Here is a 19,775-nt window from a genome sequence, read left to right as displayed (position 1 = left end):
TGATTTTTCTTTAAATCCAAGTTTGATTCCTCTCTCACCCACATTTATATATTTTTATTTTATTTTGTTTTAAGTTTTTATATCTTTAATTAATGTTTTTAATATATTAGCTCTTTTAGCTAAATGGTTGAATAATAATGATTTCATCCTTAAGACCTAAATATTTTTTTATTTTTAATTCATCTCTTTAATTAATAACTCTTTTATTGATAAAATCAAATAACAAATATGTAATTATATAATAAAATATATATTTTACAAATATCATTATATTAAAAATATTTGAAATTAATAACTCCTTTATATATGATATAAACATCAACTCATTTTTATATATATATATTTTTCTTTATGTATAATATTTATATGTCAAATATTTAATATTATATATATTTTTTCTTTATGTATAATATTTATATGTCAAATATTTATTTTCTTTAGATATATTGTGCGTATGGTAAATATTATAAAATCAATAATTATTTCAAATATCATTATTTTTCATCTACATTGTAGATATGATATTTCAAATATTTTTATATGTGAAATATTTCAATTAATTATTTCAAATATCATTATGTTTATATTGAAATATTTTAAATATATGCATAAAATATATAATACTAAAGATTACTAAACTCATAATATGAATTGAAAACAAATATTATACGTCATAATCTTTTATTTTTCGCATACACAATCTATTTAGCGGCTAATTGAGTGTAAAAGCGTGCGAAACGTAAATCTTAATAATTTGAATTACAAAACTCAAAACCCAGCATTAGAGATTGTCTTAAAATGTTGCCTAAAGTCTTCAAGTTCGGTTTTACCACGTAATATCACTAGCAAGCAAACCAATTCAGGTTGCAGCTCAATTACAAACAGATATTCCACGTAATATCACCATCATGGAAGAGTGAATGATAGAAATAATTCTAGCAAACCAAAAGGGAAAAACGCACAAATTATAACCATGTCTTAATCCTATGCTCCTGGTGAGGATGTGCTAGATCCAACTGATTTCCAGAGCATTACCCAATCCACCATGGCTTTAGCTGCACGAGCAAAAATGGGATCTTTCGATCCTAGCTGCTCTTTAACAACATTTGCCACCTCAGCTACACAGTCCTCTGTTGTTGTAGCTTCCCGTGGCAACCTCACCGACTGAAAGAAAGGTACGACTTCCTCCATCAGCTTCACACCCTCCCATTCTTTTCTCAAGCTTGCTATAGCATCACCTCTATCATTTCTCCAGACATATGGCATCCCACTTTTCACACCAAGTCCCAGGTGATCGCATGCAACCTTAACACACATCCCACTCCATATGTCTTCCATTGTTTCCCACCTAAACTTACCTTCCCCACCCAACCTCAAAGATGGAAGCAAGGCAGGTCCAATCACCTCCCGATTAAAAGCGATGTTGATTCCGCTAATAGGCATCAGGGTTCTAGCTGGAACCGTCAGAACTGCATCAACATATCTGGAATTCCTTTCTTCTGGCTTGAGGGCTTGAGTAGGTGCATCATAGTCAGCTAAATTAAGCCATAGCCCACATGACAAAGCACATTGTACCCCACTCCGAAGACTGAATGGGTAGCCACGAACAAAATCTGCACCTTCAGTGAAAGGGTCATACAGAGTGTTAAAAAAGAATGGTGTGGCCGGGGTTGTAAGGTTAGTAATATGCTGGGCAACAGCATCCACCAAAATGCCTTTATTGTCCTTGGCCGGGTAACAGTCATCATCCACGGAGATAATGTACTTCTTCCGAGAAACCAGATAGCCAAAATACCGGCATGAATAGCCAGAGAAAATGGTTGAAGTAGAAGTACCCACAAGACAATCTATGTCAGGCTTCTTATAGACATCAAGGTTAAAGCCCTCTGGAATTTTGAGCTCCTCTTTCAAATCAGGGTCTTTAACAATTATGAGATGAAATCGAGAGAATATAGGCCTCCACTCACTCATGAAAGATGTCAGGTCAGGACGTAGTGCTCCTATAACAATATCAATCTCATCATCCTTAATTGATAGAGACATCTTGCCAAATACAAACGTCAACAGAATTCAGAATACTCAAGCCTCTTAAAATCAGCTTCGTTACTCTTTAGACCAAGCTACTGTGTATTCCACTGATTAAACTAATCTCAGAATTTCTTGGAGCATCCTATGGAGGGAACAAAAATCCATTTGGAAATCAGCTAAAAACTCATTTGGAGAGAGAAAAAAAAAAGAAAAAAAAATTCTGAAACTAACTTACTGGTAGGAAGGACAGGGGTAACTGTAACTTGAATGTTGAGTGCCTGGATAAGTGAGAAGACCTCGTCCTTGCCAGTAGCTATGAACAGCTTAAGAACTCTCTCGGTTAGCTTTCCAGCTCTCAATGTTCTCTGCTAGAATCATGAGAATTTATCTTAACTAAATGAATGCAACTAGAACCACACAAGAGTTACATATAATATAAGGTTACAGAGGTAAGATTGACCCATGAATCTAGTCAGACAGAAAGAAAAATAATAACAACGAGCTGAATTGTTTTTCAATTATTTTCTGGTTCAAAGCATTTGGAAGACAAAAGGGAAAACAGAAAAGAATTTAGAGAACTCAAATGAGGTTAATTCAGCAATGTATTAAATTTAATAAACAGGGAAAAAGAAATTATCATAGCAAAGAAAATTAGTAAACAAGTGGCACCAATAGCAAAATGTTCAGATCAAGTGATCCAAAAGACAAAGGAATCAAATCGAAGAAACTCAACTTAAGGGTGAGAATTGAAAAAAATAAAAGAAATGCACTTTAATATTTGAATTAGATAATCAAAAGAAAATTGAAATTGCAGAATACAGACTAGACAACACAACAATAAAATTATCAAGTACGCTCTGAAGACTCAGCCATATCCCATCAAAATCAAATGACTCAATTTCTCCATACATACATGCAAATCAACACATGAACAACTCATAGCTTTACATAAAAAGAAAAACCCAAAAAGCAATTAAGAAATTAAAACTACCCATCTATCCAGATGGCAAGAAAACTCTAAGAAGACAAAGAAGGGAAAGAAAGAGAAAGAAAATTTTACCAAGAAGAGTTCGATGAGAATGTGATCAGGAAGAGGAGAGAGATCAGTGATATTGGAAAGGTTATGGACAGCAGAATCTAAAGTTAGAGATAGCAAACAAGGCGGGGTTCTCATTCATTTAATTACTAATTTCATTCTCGTTAATTTATATTTTCTGAAAAACAAATAAAAAAGAAGAAGATGAGATTCTTGGATCTATAACTATAAATTATATGTATAATTACAAAAAAAAAAAATCATATAAACATAAAGAAGAATTGGTCTAAGTTCTTGATCCCCTTTTGCGGTATTGAAGGCGATAGATCTGCAGCGGTTTCTCCGTCCACTGTGTTCGACAAATTTTTCTATTCGTCATCTTCAGACAAACTCGATGTTTATATTCACACGTGTGGAATTGGACTGGGTCGGTTGAATCATGGGCTGATAAAATAATGGTTTCTACTTCAAATCTGGATTGATTGAGTTATCCTTATCATCCACTCATATTTTAATTTCAAAAATGGGATAGGTCATCCAATCCAACTTAAGAGGATGTTTTAATAGACTCCAGTAGTAGACATCATATCCTTGTTGACGAACATATAAAAATCTTTATGGGTAAACTATTAAAATAGTTACTTTTATTTGTCTCATTTTACATTTTAGTCACTTCTATTTGAAATGTTATGTTTTAGTCACTTACGGTATCGTGTTGTAACATTTTAGTCATTGAGCCATTAATTATTATTAACGGTGTGACGATCAGCAACGTGGCACGTTAGATCATCATTTCAAACAAAAATTTTAGATTAAATTATAAATTGGTCCCTATATTTTTTTCGTTTTGAGTAATTTAATTTTTTCTTTTTATGTTATTTTAACTTTTTTTTTTCATTTTCTTCTGCTTTTCCTTTTGTTTTCCTCCCTTCAATTATTTATGTCAACAACTGACAATGACTGGTTGGTTTGGAAAAGGAATGAACAATGATATAAAGCAGCTTCAGATAACATACTCAGGTGCATGATAGCCGAAGGTTCCCAAATTCGAATAGAATGAAGACGAGTAGCCATGTCGAGATCCTAGTTTGAGAGGTTAAAATGTGCAATCTTCGCTTTGAAGTCTTCAAAAAAAAGTACATTGCTAGATCTTATATCTCTGTGGATAATTGAAGGTTGAACTTTCTTGTGCAAATATTCCAATCCACTTGCCGCATCAACCACAATTCTTACCCTCTACATCCAGTCAAGAACCGGACCCGGTTGTGCCCCTTGAACTTCCTTCCCTCTTGTGATTCCCAAAAGCAAGAAACAAAAAATGTCAAACTAAAAGAGCTTAACCTATATGCACAAATGTTTTAACAAATGAAAAATATAGAGAAAATATGTTAAAAGAAATGGAGAAGAGAGGAAAATAGAGGGAGGAGCAGAAGATAATGAAAAAGAAAGAAAAAAAAGAAAAATTAAAAAAAAGAAAAAAATTCAAATTGCTCAAAATGAAAAAATATAGGGACTAATTTTATAATTTAACCTAAATTTTTTGTTTGAAATGATGATTTAATGCGTAACGTCAACTTACTGTTACACCATTAACGGAAATTATCGGCTCAGTGACTAAAATGTTACAACACGATAATGTAAGTGACTAAAACGTAACATTTCAAACATAAGTGACTAAAATGTAACTTAAGATAAACAAAAGTAACTATTTTAACAGTTTAGCCAATCTTTATACTTGAGCCTAGAGCTGATCATGGGTTTGGCGGCTGCCCTGCCTCAAGGCCCTTAAAAAATGGGAGGGTTTGGTAAAAATATAGGCCGAAAAATGGGCTTGGGCAAAAAACGAGGCCTGTTTAAAAAGCGGGCCAGCCTCGAGTAAGATTTTTTTTGCGGGCCGCCCCAACCCGCCCAATTATATATTAATATATATATTTTATTTTATTTTTAATTATTTTAAATTTTAATATAACTATTTTTTATTATATTGTTAATTTGTGTATTGTTTTAAGAATTGTTTTAGTATTATTTTTATTTGTTTTAATATTTATTTTTATGTTTTTAAATATATTTGATTTATTATATTTTTAAATTTTTTATTTAATGAAATAAGAAAAAAAAATTAATATGGGCGGGCCGGGCAGGCTCGGCTTAGTAATTTTATTTCGGGCCGGCTTGGGCAAAATTTTAGGTCCATATTTGGGCCGGGCAGACCCGAGCCTAAAATTTTATTTGGGCCCGCCCATGATCACCTCTACTTAAGCCCTCAACTGTCTTTTTATTCGATCGACAAATGTTTTTTTTAATTTACTTTAATGTTATTAGTGGCTTTCCTCAAAAAAAATTGTTATTAGTATTTTTGCTTTGTTTTTTTTGGTACAATATTTTTGCTTTGCTAAAATCTATCAAAAATAAATTTTAATATTATTTTAATTAATGTTATTAACAAAATAATAATTATTTTAATTAAATATTATATTAATATTTTTATATTAAAAGTCTTTTAATAGTATCGAAATTTTATTTATAGTTATATAAGTAAAAATTTTAAACTAATTACTTTAATAAAATTATAACTCTTAATAGTAAACATGATAAGTCTTTAAAATGACAAATTCAACCATATAATGAATAACAAAATTATATTTATTAATTTAAATTTTTTCTAAACTCGTAATGTAGCAATGTAAAAATTTTGCTTTAGTCGCTAGTTGAGGCGATTATCTGAAAATTTGAAAACCGACTTGCGATTTTATTAAAAAGGGGAGTCGCCACTGATCTTTTTTCTTAGGTGTGATCGGACACCTAATAAATCCTTTTTTAAAAAAAATTATTTTTTAAACAAAAAGAAGGCCGAGTTTAGGTCTACGTTTAAAAGCCAGAGAAAAAATAGGGTTCGGGAGTCGGTTACGAGCGAGGAAAGTATTAGCACCCCCGCGACGCCCAAAATTGGTATCTCATTAAACATGTGTTGTCTTAATTTTCAAAAATGCGAATTCAATGTAATATTTAATCATGATCCGATCAACACATGAGAATTTTTATAATTTCGATTTCTTTTGAGAAGGACATTCCGTTTTTAACACAAGCCGATTGATATTCACCGAACATAGCGATGAATATCGACGACTTAATGTTAAATCGGTGCATTGCCTTATTTATTGAAAATAAAAAATGAATAAAAATAAAAAAACTAATATCGATGTTGAAATAAGATGTGATCTAATCAGCTAAATTCGGAACAGGCAAATAATAATAAAAAGTTAAGAATATCTGAAGCAAATAATATATAAAACATTGACGATGTATATGTGATAATAATAGTAATAATGCAAATATGAAATAGTAGTGAACATATATATATAAAACATATAATACTAGATTAAAAAAATATATACAATATATATTGAAAACAATAATAATATAAAACTAATAATAATGATATATGAATATATACATATATGTATTAAAATATATACGTAATAATAGGAATAAAAGGTATATACATAGTATTAAAAATGTGTACATAATATAGCGATAAAAATACATACATAATATAGTTATTAAAAATATATACATAAGATAATATATAAAAATGTAATATAATATTAGAAATATATACATGACATATATAAAAATACAATATTAAAAGATATATATACGTAATATATAGAAATGTATACATAATATAGTATTAAAGTATTTACATAGTATATACATATTAGAAATAAGAAAACAACTATTAATAATACTACATGAATATATACATATATATATTAAAATAAATACATAATAATATTAAAAGTATGTACATAAAATATATACATATGATATAGTTATTGAAAATATGTCCATAATACATGTAAAAATATATACATAATATAGTATTAAAACTATAGTATTAAAAAACATGATGTATACATCTAAGAAATAATAATAATGTTAAAACAAATATTAATAATATTACATAAATATATACATACATATGTTAAAATAAATACATATTAATATTAAGATGATAATAATATTAATATAACCATTGATAATTTTACATATAAATATATATATATAAGTGTAATAATAGTAATTATAATACTAATACTAATAATAAAAATAATAGTAGTAAAAATAAATACAATAATAATCATAAAAATAATATAAATAATATGTACATGAAAATAATAATAATATAATAATGATAATAGAAAACAAAAAGACAATATGATATAATAATAACGTAAGGAAAATAAAGTAATAAATAATAATATATTAAAATAACTAATTTAATAATAAAGAAATGAAAGTGAACAAAAAGGATTAAAATTGAATTAAAGAACGAGTTTTGGGGCCAATTTTAAAAGAAATAAAGGGAAAAGGACTAAAATACAATACGCGCGTAATCTGGGAGGACCAAAACAGAAAATATTCCTTCCCCTCAAAACGCAGCGCATCAGCGGGGACTAAATTGAAAAGCGCGATGAATTTAGGGGCAAAATTGAAATACGGATAAAATTTAATTGCAAAATCACTAAAAAATAGAGGGGCTAAATGCGCAAATAGCCCCTCAGATGAAAACACGCGGATCCTGAGGTTGGAGTGGGTCGGGTCGTACGGGTCGGCTCAAAATGACGTCGTTTTGAGGTTAAAAGGCAGCCCCCAAAACGACGTCGTTTTGGGAGGCTATAAAAGGCCAAAATTTTTTTAAAAAAATTCACTTTCAACATTTGAAAGAAAAAAAAGGAGAGGAAGGGAGAGAACTCTCTGGACGAGTCCAACATCTGGCCATGGGGGCTGCCGTCTGCACACACCGCCGCCAAGTCGTCATGCAAACCCACTTTATACCTGTGGTAGGAAGGTAAAATTTCTCTTTTTTTTGGTTATTTATTTCTTTTTGTTTATATAGATATAAATGTAAAAAATGAGAAAATATATAAAAAAAAGATTCGAAATATACAAAAGGAAATGAAAATAACCTATTTTCTTCCGATTTGGCTTTTGTATTTCTCTATTTTGATGCTATTGAATCACTATTTTACTTTAAAATCTAATGCTTTTGTATTGTTCAAGATTGCCGAATGCTTTGTGTTTGTAAGGAAAAAAAATTACCCCCCCTTTACAACATTTTGCTTGGCTTTTTATAGCTATTTTTTACATGATTTGCTACTATTTTCTATTATTTTTGCTATTGTTGCGTGTGTCGAAACCATTTTTTTGAAAAACGGAAATCGACTTTTGAAAACGAAAATTGGGAGTCGCCACTAATCCTTTTTGAGGTGTAATTGGGCCACCTTATAAAACATTTTGGTCCACGAATTTTAAGAAAATAGATTCGAGAGTCGGTTACGTACGAGGAAGGATTAGCACCATCGACACGCCCAAAATTGGTACTTAATCAATTAATTAGTGTCTTAAATACCGAAAATTAAAAATTTGGATAGAGTTCAAAATGCGATCCTCCTTTTATTGGCTTTTAAAACATTTAGGTAAGTCAAATGTGTATTAAAGACCATCTCACCTTGAGGTAAAACATTACATCCAGTACGTTAGGACATAACATTTTTTACCCTCAAATGTGATCTTGCCTTTAAAACGTGCGTTTTAGCTTTAAGAGGATATTCGAATATAGCGAAACCCAGTACGTTAGGGCACGATCCTTTGAATTCTTTAAATACTGAACATTGCCTTGTTTAAAATTTCAAATGAAATGTAATAAATAAATGAAATGTATTTTTATTAAAAAAATTTGATAACATAAGGAATAAAACACGTGGCAATAACATCTCATGAATAATCTAAAATAATAGGGAAATGCAAAGGAACAACTTAGAATACATGCAATAACAGCACATCATATATTATAAAAATACCACCATTTATGTCCAAGGGCCAATGAATAAGAAACCAATTTTAAAAGAAGTTTCAAATAAAACACCCAAATAAAATATAACGAGTTTTTAAAATAAAATAAAATAAATAATAGGAAAAGAAAATTTAGAAATATAACTATATAAACTATAAGAAAAATTTAAATAAGTAATAAATATAAGAATTTAAAAATAAATAAGGGAAAAATAAAAGAAATAATATATCATATGGTAATGTACAAATGAATTTTAAAATAAATATTATAAAGTAAATAATTTGAATGAAAGCTTGAATTGTATCAAAAATAAAAAAATAAGAAAAAATATATATATATATATATATGCATAAAAGATTAAAGTAAATAATATACAAAAAAATGAAGGTATTTAAAACAAACCAAATATACAAACAAAATAGAATCCCTAAGAACCCAATTATACATGAATAAATTTAAAAAAGGAAAAAAGATTTATATAATTATAATAAATTTAAGAGGAAATATATATATATATATATATATATAATATAAAGTGAACATTCATATAGAATAATATGACATCACTACATCTTTAGAGGGAAAAATGTATGCATGATAGCATTAAACTAAATATAAATCTTTAAAACATGGAAAATATGAAAGAAGATTTGGAAATAAATAAACTATAGAATAAAACAACTCAAAAAAAATGAAATTATAGAATGACGAACTAGAACAGTATAAAGCCAATAGCATAATCCAAGATAATACATATTAAAATAATAAATTTAAAAGAGGAATACAAAACGTGAACCAAAGCTTAATTGAAATAAAAGCAATCCTATAGAGACAATTAATAATGAAAAAACATAGAAGGTGACACAAGGGCCAAATCACAATGTGCGCAAATGCGCGGGGACCAAAAGCACAAATGATCCAAATTCCAGAATACAGCACGCAAGCATGGGCTAAATTAAAACTGTGCATGAATTTTAGGGAAAATTTTAAAAAAATTTAAGGAGTACTGAAACACGGCTCAATTGAACACTAGCACAAAGGGGGAGGACCAATTGTGCAAATACCCTACTTTGGGGCCAAAATGCATGGGTACAGCACCAAACGGTGCTGTTTTGTTTTGCCTTTTAAGCCCTAAAAAAATCTGCTTCAAATCATTTCAGTTTTGCTTTAGGAAAACCTAAATTTCAAGACCTCCCCATATCAACCACACATGCCGCACGCCCAAATGAAGAACAGAGGCGATCCCGACTCCCTCCTGGGTCCGATCTCAACGACGGAGGAAACTCCGACGACCACGTGACCACCGAAAGTCAGGTAAACTCCCTCTTTTTTTTATACTTTAGTTTCATATAAATAAAAAAATCTAAAGAAAGGAAGAAAAAAATGGTAGAGAAATAAAACAAAATGACACAAAAAGTAAAACCACAGTAAAATCACATTGATTTCTTTTTTTAAAATCTGCTTTACTTTGATTTTTCTGCTTATCTTCTTTGAAAAACAAAAAAAAGGTCCCTTCTACAATACATTTCTAAGGCTTTTATAGCCGATTTCATAACCTATTTCACTTGTTTACAGGTTCATGAGCGTGTACGTCTCCTACGTGGAGGTGGAGTGACACATGGTGCATAGATTCACGCGATGTACGGAACTTGGGGACTGCTTCGGTTGCAAACAGAAACTCCTCTGCTTGCTGAAATTTGTTTATGCCTTGGGCCTTGTAGTTTGGGTTTGTTTTTTATTTAGTTTTGTATATGTGTGGGCCTGGGCATAAATTGGGCTTAACAGCTGCCCCTCTTTCTCGTTGTCATGTAATGGGAACGAAGCAAATATTACAAAGGCAATGTTGGCTTCTTGGTGTAACCTTATCGCAACCCACTACATCCTATTGCTTCCAAATGTCTCATAGCTGTTTCATGAAGATACGATTTGTTGGAACTTTATCTGCTCCGCTCTTGCTCAACGAAGATAAGATCTGCAATTTTAACCTGTTACCCTATTGCTTAGGGGATTAAGGCGAGTCTTCGACCTGCTCCACCACTGCTCGGAGAGCCAGGATCTATAAATTTTAGCCTGTTACCCTACTGCTTAGGGGGTTAAGGCGGATCTTCGACTTGCTCCATCACTGCTCGGAGAGCCAGGATCTGTAAATTTTAGCCTGTTACCCTACTGTTTAGTAAAGATAAAGCTGATGATTGGAATCTGCTCCATCACCGGTACATGGAGATAAGATTCTCCAAAATTCGATCTGCTTCACTCCTGCTCAATGAAGATAAGATCTGGTATATTTAGTCTGCTCCACTCCTGCTCAGTGAAGATAAGGTTGGTGGCTGAAACCTGCTCCATTGTCGATACATAGAGATAAGATTCACCAAAATTTGATCTGCTCCGCTCCTGCTCAGCAAAGATAAGACCTGGTATATTTAGCCTGCTCCACTCCTGCTCAGTGAAGATAAAGCTGATGATTGGAATCTGCTCCATCACCGGTACGTAGAGATAAGATTTTCCAAAATTCGATCTGCTTCACTCCTGCTCAATGAAGATAAGATCTGGTATATTTAGCCTGCTCTACTCCTGCACAGTGAAGATAAGGTTGATGATTAGAATCTGCTCCATTGCCGGTACGTGGAGATAAGATTCTCCAAAATTCGATCTGCTTCACTCCTGCTCAGTGAAGATAAGATCTGGTATTTAGCCTGCTCCACTCTTGCTCAGTGAAGATAAGGCTGATGATTGGAATCTGCTCCATTACCAATACATGAAGATAAGATTCATCAAAATTTGATCTGCTTTGCTCCTGCTCAGCGAAGATAAGATCTAGTATATAGCCTGCTCCACTCCTGCTCAGTGAAGATAAGGCTGGTGGTTGAAATCTGCTCCATTGCCGATACATGGAGATAAGATTCACCAAAATTTGATCTGCTCCACTCTTACTCAGCGAAGATAAGATCTAGTATTTAGCCTGCCCCACTCCTGCTTAGTGAAGATAAGGCTGATGATTGGAATCTGCTCCATCGCCGGTACGTGGAGATAAGATTCTCCAAAATTCGATCTGCTTCACTCCTGCTCAGTGAAGATAAGATCTAGTATTTAGCCTGGTCCACTCCTGCTCAGTGAAGATAAGGCTGATGATATCTGTAATCCTACTACATTGTCCACTGGGGAATCCATCTGTAGAAGAGTGATATGCTTATGCTAGATGATTAAGATGCCATGATTAATATGAATCAAATGCTCCCAACTACATGTATTATGGATGTTAAATGTACAAAATGCAAAATGTCATGAGAATGATCCATTTTTAATTTTTAGGTTGTCATCGTTCGTTGTTTACTAAGGTAACATCCCTGACATATGCATTCTTGTTCAGCTCGGTAAAAGAGGACTTGAAGATGCGGTTAATCCCTTATTTCTCACACGTTTCTAGCCCTTTTAAGCTCGGTGAGTTCTAAAAAATTGTCCTGTTTCAGGTTTTCGTATTGTTTAGAAACCTTTCAGAGTAATATGCAAAACCTTATTTTGAAAGAATTATTAGTTCATTAATCATTATTTTAATAAAATACTCGAAAAAGATAATGATAGGTAGAACTGAAATTTATTCGAGTAAAATTTGCGAAAGATGTATCAACAAAGAAAGCAGACATTGTTTGAGATACAAAAACGGATGAAAAGGAGCAGAATAGGTGCCCCAGATTTCGCAGTTTGAGCTCCTCTGCACGAACTCCTCGAGGACCCTTTTAAACTTGGCAAGCGTTCAAGGGATCTATAGCATTTTTTTTGATGCCCCAAGATGTAGCTTATCTCCTCTTTGTCGATTCAAGTGTAGTGAGACTGCCGTTTGCCCCAGTTTGGATCGAAAGTTGAATTGCCCTTTGCGGGTTTTCAAGTTAAAACCCCTTTGGTCTCAATGCGCCCTTTTACGGGTTTTCACCTTGGCCTCTCCCTTTTTTTTTGGCGCCCTTTACGGGTTTTCACCTCAACTGCTTCAAGTAAAATATCTTTTGACAGAATCCAAATTTATCGGGTTAGGCAAGCTCTTGCCATCCATCTTTGCTAGTATCAATGCCCCTCCAAAGAAAGCCTTTTTTACCACATAGAGTCCTTTCCAATTTGTCATCCATTTCCCCTTGAAATCTTTTTGTATAGGGAGAATCTTTTTCAATACTAAGTCCCCCTCATGGAACACCCTAGGGTGAGCTTTTTTGTTGTAGGCTCGCATCATTCTCCTCTGGTACATTTGACCATGACGAATAGTCTTCAGCCTCTTCTCTTCGATCAAGTTTAGTTGATCGTAACGAGATTGGATCCCTTCTGCTTCGTCTAACTTTAGCTCTGATAAAACTCAGAGAGAAGGGATTTCGACCTCAATAGGTAAAACTGCCTCCATCCCATAAACCAATGAGAAATGTGTTGCCCCGGTAGAAGTTCAGACAGATGTCCTATAAGCATAAAGGGCAAATGGGAGCTTTTCATGCCAATCTTTGTAAGTCTCTGCCATCTTCCCCACAATCTTCTTGATATTCTTATTAGCTGCCTCAACCGCCCCATTCATTTTCGGGCGGTATGGTGATGAGTTGTGGTGTTTAATGTTGAACCAACTGCAGACTTCTGCTATTGCACTATTATTCAAATTCAATGCGTTGTGAGATACGATTCTTTCTAGCATACCATAACGACATATGATCTCCTTCTTCAAGAACTTGCTGACCGCCGACTTTGTGACATTGGCGTACGAAGCAGCCTCTACCCATTTGGTAAAGTAGTCAATGACCACAAAAATGAATTGATGTCCGTTGGAAGCCTTTGGCGAAATTGGCCCAATGACGTCCATACCCCACATTGAGAATGACCATTGGGAAGTCATAACATGGAGGGGTGAAGGAGGCACATGAATCTTGTCTCCATAAATTTGACACTTATGGCACTTCTTAGCGTAATTGATGCAATCTCCTTCCATTGCAGACCAGTAATATCTGAATCTCATGATTTGTCGAGCCATTGTGAAACCATTGGCATGTGTCCTACAGACACCATCATGGACTTCCTCTAGAATTTTCTTTGCCTCAACAGCGTCAACACATCTTAACAATACCTGATCCTTTCTCTTCTTATATAGGACCTCACCGTCTAGGACATAGTCACTGGTTAACCTCCTCAATGTTCTTTAATCATTTTCGGTTGCTTGATCTTGTACGCACGACTCTTCACATATTGTAAGATATCATGATACCAAGGATGATCATCTCTCTCTTCCTCTTCATTGACATTACAGCAGTGAGCTAGAACCTCACAAATACTCATCTGAATTGGCTTCATATCCTCCTGTTCATTTACTTTGATCATGGAAGCTAGTGTGGCCAATGCGTCAGCCATCTGATTCTCGTCTCGCGGGAGGTAATGAAAGGTAATATCATCAAACTCTTCAATTAAATCTAGGATTAACTTTCGGTAACTGATCAATTTGGGATCTCTCGTTTCCCACTCGCCTTTAAGTTGATAAATTACCAATGCAGAATCTCCATACACTTCTAATACTTTGATTTCGTGGTCTATAGCTCCCCGAATTCCCATGATACATGCATCGTATTCTGGCATGTTATTGGTGCAGTCAAAATCCATCTTGCAAGTGAATGGATAATGATCTCCATTTGGGGATATCAGTACTGCCCCAACTCCATTTCCAACGGCATTTGATACTCCGTCAAAATTTAATTTCCAAGAATGATCTTCGGGCATGTCTCCTTCAACGATTGCTATATACATTAGATCTTCATTGGGGAAATTGAAATTCAAAGGTTCATAGTCCTCCAAAGCTCTACCGGCTAGGAAATCTGCTATTGCACTCCCTTTCACAGCTTTTTGGTTTACATAGACTATGTCAAATTCGGAGAGTAGAATCTGCCATCGGGCCATCCTTCCATTTAAAGCTGTTGACTCCATCATGTATATGAGAAGGTTTAGCTTTGAGATTAGCCAAGTTGTATGGTACAACATGTATTGCCTCAACCTTCGTGTTGTCCAAACCAAAGCACAGCATAGCTTCTCAATTGGCGGATACCTCATTTCACATTCAGTGAATTTTTTACTGAGGTAATATATCGCTCTTTCTTTTCTCCTAGTCTCATCGTGTTGGCCGAGGACACACCCCATCGAATTATCAAATGCTGTTAAGTACAGTATCAATGGTCTACTAGGGCTTGGTGGTCTTAGCACTGGGGGACTGGAAAAATATTGTTTAACCTTTTCGAAGGTTTTTTGGCATTCATCATCCCATAACCCAGGATAGTGCTTTTTAAGAAGACAGAATATGGGGTCACACTTCTCAGTCAGTTGCGAAATAAACTGTGCGATATAGTTTAGTCTCCCTAGGAAACCTCGGACTTCTTTCTGAGTTCGTGGTAGAGGCAGCTCCTGTACAGCCTTGACTTTATCAAGGTCGACTTCTATTCCCTTCTCACTGACTACGAAGCCGAGTAACTTTCCGGACCTAGCTCTGAAAGTGCATTTTGACGGATTGAGCTTTAATTGGAATTTTCTCAACCTCAGGAACAATTTTCTCAACACTCGCACATGCTCCTCTTCACTTCGGGATTTTGCAATCATGTCGTCAACGTAGACCTCAATTTTCTTGTGCATCATGTCATGGAACAAGGTTACCATGACTTTTTGGTATGTGGCTCCTGCATTTTTCAACCTGAAGGGCATCACCTTGTTGCAAAACATTCCCTATAAAGTTATGAATGTGGTTTTTTCCATGTCCTCAGGATGCATCTTGATCTGATTGTACCTGGAGAACCCATCCATGAAGGAGAACAGTGAGTAGCCTGCCGTATTATCCACTAGAGTGTCTACGTGAGGCAATGGAAAGTTATCCTTTGGGCTGGCCTTGTTTAAATCTCTGTAATCTACAAACATCCGCACTTTCCCATCTTTCTTAGGGACAGGGACGATGTTGGCCACCCATTCTGAATAATTGACCACCTGTAGGAATCCGGTATTAAACTGCTTCTTGACTTCTACCTTTATTTTCATTGCTACATCGAGTCTCATCCTTCGGAGCTTCTGCTGAACTGGCTTGTACTCCTTTTTTGTAGGGACATGGTGCACTGCGATATCTGTACTTAGACCAGGCATATCCTGGTCTGACCATGCAAAGACGTCCTTGAATTCTTGCAATATCTCAATGAGGTTCTGTCTTGTTTTCTCGTTAACGCAAGTGCCAATTTTAACTTCCTTCCCCACTTCCAAGGACACAATCTCAGTAGTCTCTTTGTGTGGCAGGATCTGTTCCTCTTCTCGCTCCACCATCCTTAACAAATCGGGAGATAAACCACAATCCTTGTCCTCTTCAAAATCCTGAAATCCCTCAAAGCACAAGTCTCGCTCAAAAGGAGATTCCGGGCTCGCATCAGTATTACTCATGACGTTGACATCCGGGGGCCTATTATGAGTATAAGAGAATACCCAAAGAAAACGAAATGAATAATTCCTTTGTATGGTATGATTGTGTATGAAATAAAAAGGAAGAAAGAATAATTGCTCGAACTGATATATCAAAATGCATTTTTTATTGAAAATAATAATGTTTGAATATGAGCCTATTTCACAAAAGATTATTATTGTCCCTAGGCTAGAAGACAACAGGTGGGTTTTGAATATTACTCTATGTTAGCTCTAAAGATTACAGGAATTTCTTCCTCAGTCCAGTTATCCAAAACACTACCAGGCTTATACGGGCAAATCCCTGATAAATTCCTTTCTATTACTTCCTCTTCAAATGTGGCGTTGATGCTCCAAATTCCCATCGCATCTTCAGCCATTCCTTCTTTCACCTTATGCTGTATGAAATGAATAAACCCTCCAGATACAAATGTTTGGGAAATGTGGGGGAAGTTCATCGGTTCCCACCTGACTTCTGTCCCACTCAATCTCGCTCTTCGCTGTTCTTATTTCCTTTCAAACTCCTTCTTCACTTGGCTTGCATCTGGACTGAATCCCAAACCAAAGCGATCCCACTTGCCAACCAAGATTGGCACTCTAACTTGTCCACGGAGGTGCCTCTCGAGTCCTCTGCCAGGTAACGCCCTTTTCCCAACTGTCAGCTGCAGGCTCATTTTCGTAGCCCCTAATATTTTAGGTATCGGGAATCCTGCTTCCTTCAGCTATAAACGTTGCGTTTACAAACTCTAACGATCGAAATAAACATTCAACCGCTTCGTTGTCATTCTCTACGTAGGGTGCATCACTGGTAACTAACGCAATAATGTCCTCCTCCGCATTTATTGTTATTAGCCGTCCCTCAGTAACCATCTTTAGCTTCTGGTGCAGTGAGGATGGCACTGCCCCAGCTGAGTGAACCCAAGGTCTTCCTAATAGACAGTTATAGGAGGGCTTAATATCCATCACGAGAAAATCTACCTCGTACGTGTTTGGGCCAATCTGAAGAGGTACCTCTATCTTTCTCATTACTTTCCTTTCTATGCCATCAAATGCTCTTACTATGTTCTGACACGTCTTCATATGGGAACTGTCTATAGGTAAATGGTTTAACGTAGCCCAAGGCAATACGTTCAATGTGAACCCATTATCAACTAGTACTCCGGGTAGCGTATACCCCTTGCAATGTGTAGTGACATGCAGAGCCTTAGTAGACCCCTTACCCCTTGGCGGTATCTCATCATCGCTGAAGGAGATAAAATTGTCAGCGCTTATGTTGCCGATGAGACGATCCAATTTGTTAACCGAAATGTCATCCGCAACATAGGTTTCGTTCAACACTTTCGTCAATGCGTTGCGGTGGACCTTTGAATTTAACGGCAGAGCCAATACTGATATGCAATCCGGTTGTTAGTGTTGTTGTTCCACAACACTATACTCGTTGTGTCTTAGGAACTTCAAGAACTCCTTGGCTTCATTTTCCATTACTGGCTCATTAACCAGTGGTTCTGATCTCTCTACTTCTTTCTTGAGCATGACGGGTTTCCCTTTTGCTGGTTCGGGTTCTGTGTTTGGCGTGCTAATCGAACCCTCCTTCTCTAAAACTTCTATACTACAATTATAATTCCAAGGCACCCTATGACTATCTTTATAAGGGGAAGCTGTTGGCTTCCGGATTATAACTCTTGGTGTAACTCTTTCTTCTACTTCACTAATTCTGGGCTTCGAAATAATTATCACTAGACGGCTGGCTCTGCAGCCTTCTTCACTTGACTGCCCTCCTAGAGAGCATACATCCCCCTCTTCGACAGACTCGAGGAACTCCAATTCTTTATTATCCATTAGACCCTGTACTAGGGCCCTGAACTCAATACAATTCTGGATCTCGTGATATTTCTCATTATGGAACTCACAGTAGTTCCATGTATCCTGGATTTTATCCCCCAGCCCCTGCAGGGCTAAACCTCTCTTCTGTATTTCCTTCCAAACTAGCTTCAATGGGGTTCTCACCTCTGCGATATTCAGCTTGACTTTTCTCCCCATATTCTCAATTATGGCGTTTACCCCTTTATCAGTATGACTGGGCAATAGATTTCCTGTACCAGGTGTATCATCAAATTTTACAACACCTGCTTTGATAAGCCTTTCCACGCACATTTTGAACGAGGTACAGTTTTCTATCGAGTGCCTTGTAATCCCTGTGTGGTATTCGCACTGAGTATTTGCGTTGTACCACTTAGGGTATGGGGCCTGTAACGGCTTTAAGTGAAAATGAGCCACTACATGTGCATCAAATAGACTTTTCTACAACTCCCTATATGTCACTGATATGGGAGTGAATTGAAACTTCTCTGTATTCTGTCTCGTGTTAGGCTCCTACCTTGGTGAGGTCTGCTAGCCTGTGACTATCGCCCTTGATTGATTAACAGTGGTAGGTTTTGGGTAGCCTGAGCTCATATTACCTACTTCATTCTTTCTTTTCTTCGGGGCTGACCTTCTCATGTTCTCCCCAACTTCTATCTTACCCGATCTTATGGTATTTTCTATCATTTCGCCAAACATTACTATGTCCATGAAACTCTTGGTTGCATTACTAACATATGAGTAATGAAAGGTGCCTTCAATGTATTGATGAAGAGCATGGTTGTTTCTTTTTCTAGCAACGGTGGTTGGACCTGTGTAGTGACCTCTCTCTATCTCTGAGCATACTACCGGAAGCTTTCGCTTGGCTTCTTCTCTATATTCATGAGTGTGATCCGGTCAGGTGCTATATCCGTTATATGGCCATACTGCTTCATAAAGGCCTGAGCTAGGTCCTTCCATGACTTGACTTGGGTCCTACTCAATTGATTGTACTATTTCGCTGCAGCCCCACTCAAACTGTCCTGAAACAATGGATCAACAGTTGATCGTTGTTGACATACCCCGTCATCTTTCGACAAAACATTGTAATGTGAGCCTCAGGGCAGCTAGTTCCGTTATATCTTTCAAACTCTGGCATTTTAAACTTCGGGGGAAGTACTAAATCTGGGACCAAACTCAGTTCCTTTGCATCGATTTCGTAGTAATGATCAGCATTCTCTAACTCTTTGAACTTTTCCTCCAACCATTTGTATCGATCCTCAAATTGTTTTGGGACCTCAACCTTTGTCTTTTCCACCTCTGCTGCGTTGTCGAAGTCAGGGACCTGGGGGTTTGCCAGATTATCTCCAGAGTTGGTGCTCGATCCTGCTAGGAAGTTTACTGGTGCCGAGGTACTAGTTTGATAAAGAGGTTGGACATTAATAGACACCTTTGGTGGTTGTGTTTGCATGTTCACTGGCGCAAAACTTGCAGGACAATCGAAATCCTCATTGTCATTTCTCGTTCCCCCCATAGGGCCTTTTCCTTTGTCAGACCCTCCTTTAAACAGTTGTGTCA

The 19,775-nt window shown here is 35.6% G+C and overlaps 3 protein-coding genes across 4 annotated transcripts; all 3 read right to left on the bottom strand.

The window, feature by feature from the left end:
- Positions 1-664: 664 nt before the first annotated feature.
- LOC128279214 (probable UDP-arabinopyranose mutase 5) lies at positions 665-2,164 on the bottom strand. Its single transcript, XM_053024708.1, has one exon. The coding sequence runs from the start codon at positions 2,041-2,043 to the stop codon at positions 985-987; it is 1,059 nt and encodes a 352-aa protein (XP_052880668.1). The 5' UTR covers positions 2,044-2,164; the 3' UTR covers positions 665-984.
- LOC108464294 (uncharacterized) lies at positions 782-3,638 on the bottom strand. 2 transcript variants are annotated; one of them, XM_053024709.1, is made up of 3 exons: positions 3,089-3,638; positions 2,264-2,396; positions 782-2,170 (listed from the first exon to the last, which is right to left on the bottom strand). In XM_053024709.1, exons 1-3 carry the CDS (start codon positions 3,200-3,202, stop codon positions 2,151-2,153), a joined length of 267 nt encoding a protein of 88 aa, XP_052880669.1. In that variant the 5' UTR covers positions 3,203-3,638; the 3' UTR covers positions 782-2,150. The 2 variants fall into 2 exon arrangements, with proteins under 2 accessions (XP_052880669.1, XP_017620006.2); XM_017764517.2 differs by having other exon boundaries at positions 2,264-2,393.
- A 13,413-nt stretch (positions 3,639-17,051) lies between these two features.
- LOC108462120 (uncharacterized) lies at positions 17,052-18,512 on the bottom strand. Its single transcript, XM_017762111.1, has 2 exons — positions 17,787-18,512; positions 17,052-17,720 (listed from the first exon to the last, which is right to left on the bottom strand). The coding sequence occupies exons 1-2, from the start codon at positions 18,510-18,512 to the stop codon at positions 17,052-17,054; spliced, it is 1,395 nt and encodes a 464-aa protein (XP_017617600.1).
- Positions 18,513-19,775: the final 1,263 nt, after the last annotated feature.

This window comes from Gossypium arboreum, chromosome 13, assembly GCF_025698485.1.
Source record: "Gossypium arboreum isolate Shixiya-1 chromosome 13, ASM2569848v2, whole genome shotgun sequence".
In the NCBI taxonomy this organism is placed as follows: domain Eukaryota; kingdom Viridiplantae; phylum Streptophyta; class Magnoliopsida; order Malvales; family Malvaceae; genus Gossypium; species Gossypium arboreum.
Note: the sequence above shows the minus strand (reverse complement) of the source record. Positions and strands in the feature narration are given on the sequence as shown.

What these genes read in the sequence shown, in the direction of transcription:
- LOC128279214 (XM_053024708.1), bottom strand. Translation starts at nt 2,043, where the DNA reads ATGTCTCTATCAATTAAGGATGATGAGATTGATATTGTTATAGGAGCA.
- LOC108462120 (XM_017762111.1), bottom strand. Translation starts at nt 18,512, where the DNA reads ATGTGCGTGGAAAGGCTTATCAAAGCAGGTGTTGTAAAATTTGATGAT. An exon ending in TAAGACACAACGAGTATAGT is followed by an intron (nt 17,721 to 17,786) that starts GTTGTGGAACAA and finishes TTAAATTCAAAG; the next exon opens with GTCCACCGCAACGCATTGAC.
- LOC108464294 (XM_053024709.1), bottom strand. Translation starts at nt 3,202, where the DNA reads ATGAGAACCCCGCCTTGTTTGCTATCTCTAACTTTAGATTCTGCTGTC. An exon ending in TTCTCATCGAACTCTTCTTG is followed by an intron (nt 2,397 to 3,088) that starts GTAAAATTTTCT and finishes TCATGATTCTAG; the next exon opens with CAGAGAACATTGAGAGCTGG. An exon ending in TACCCCTGTCCTTCCTACCA is followed by an intron (nt 2,171 to 2,263) that starts GTAAGTTAGTTT and finishes TTCCCTCCATAG; the next exon opens with GATGCTCCAAGAAATTCTGA.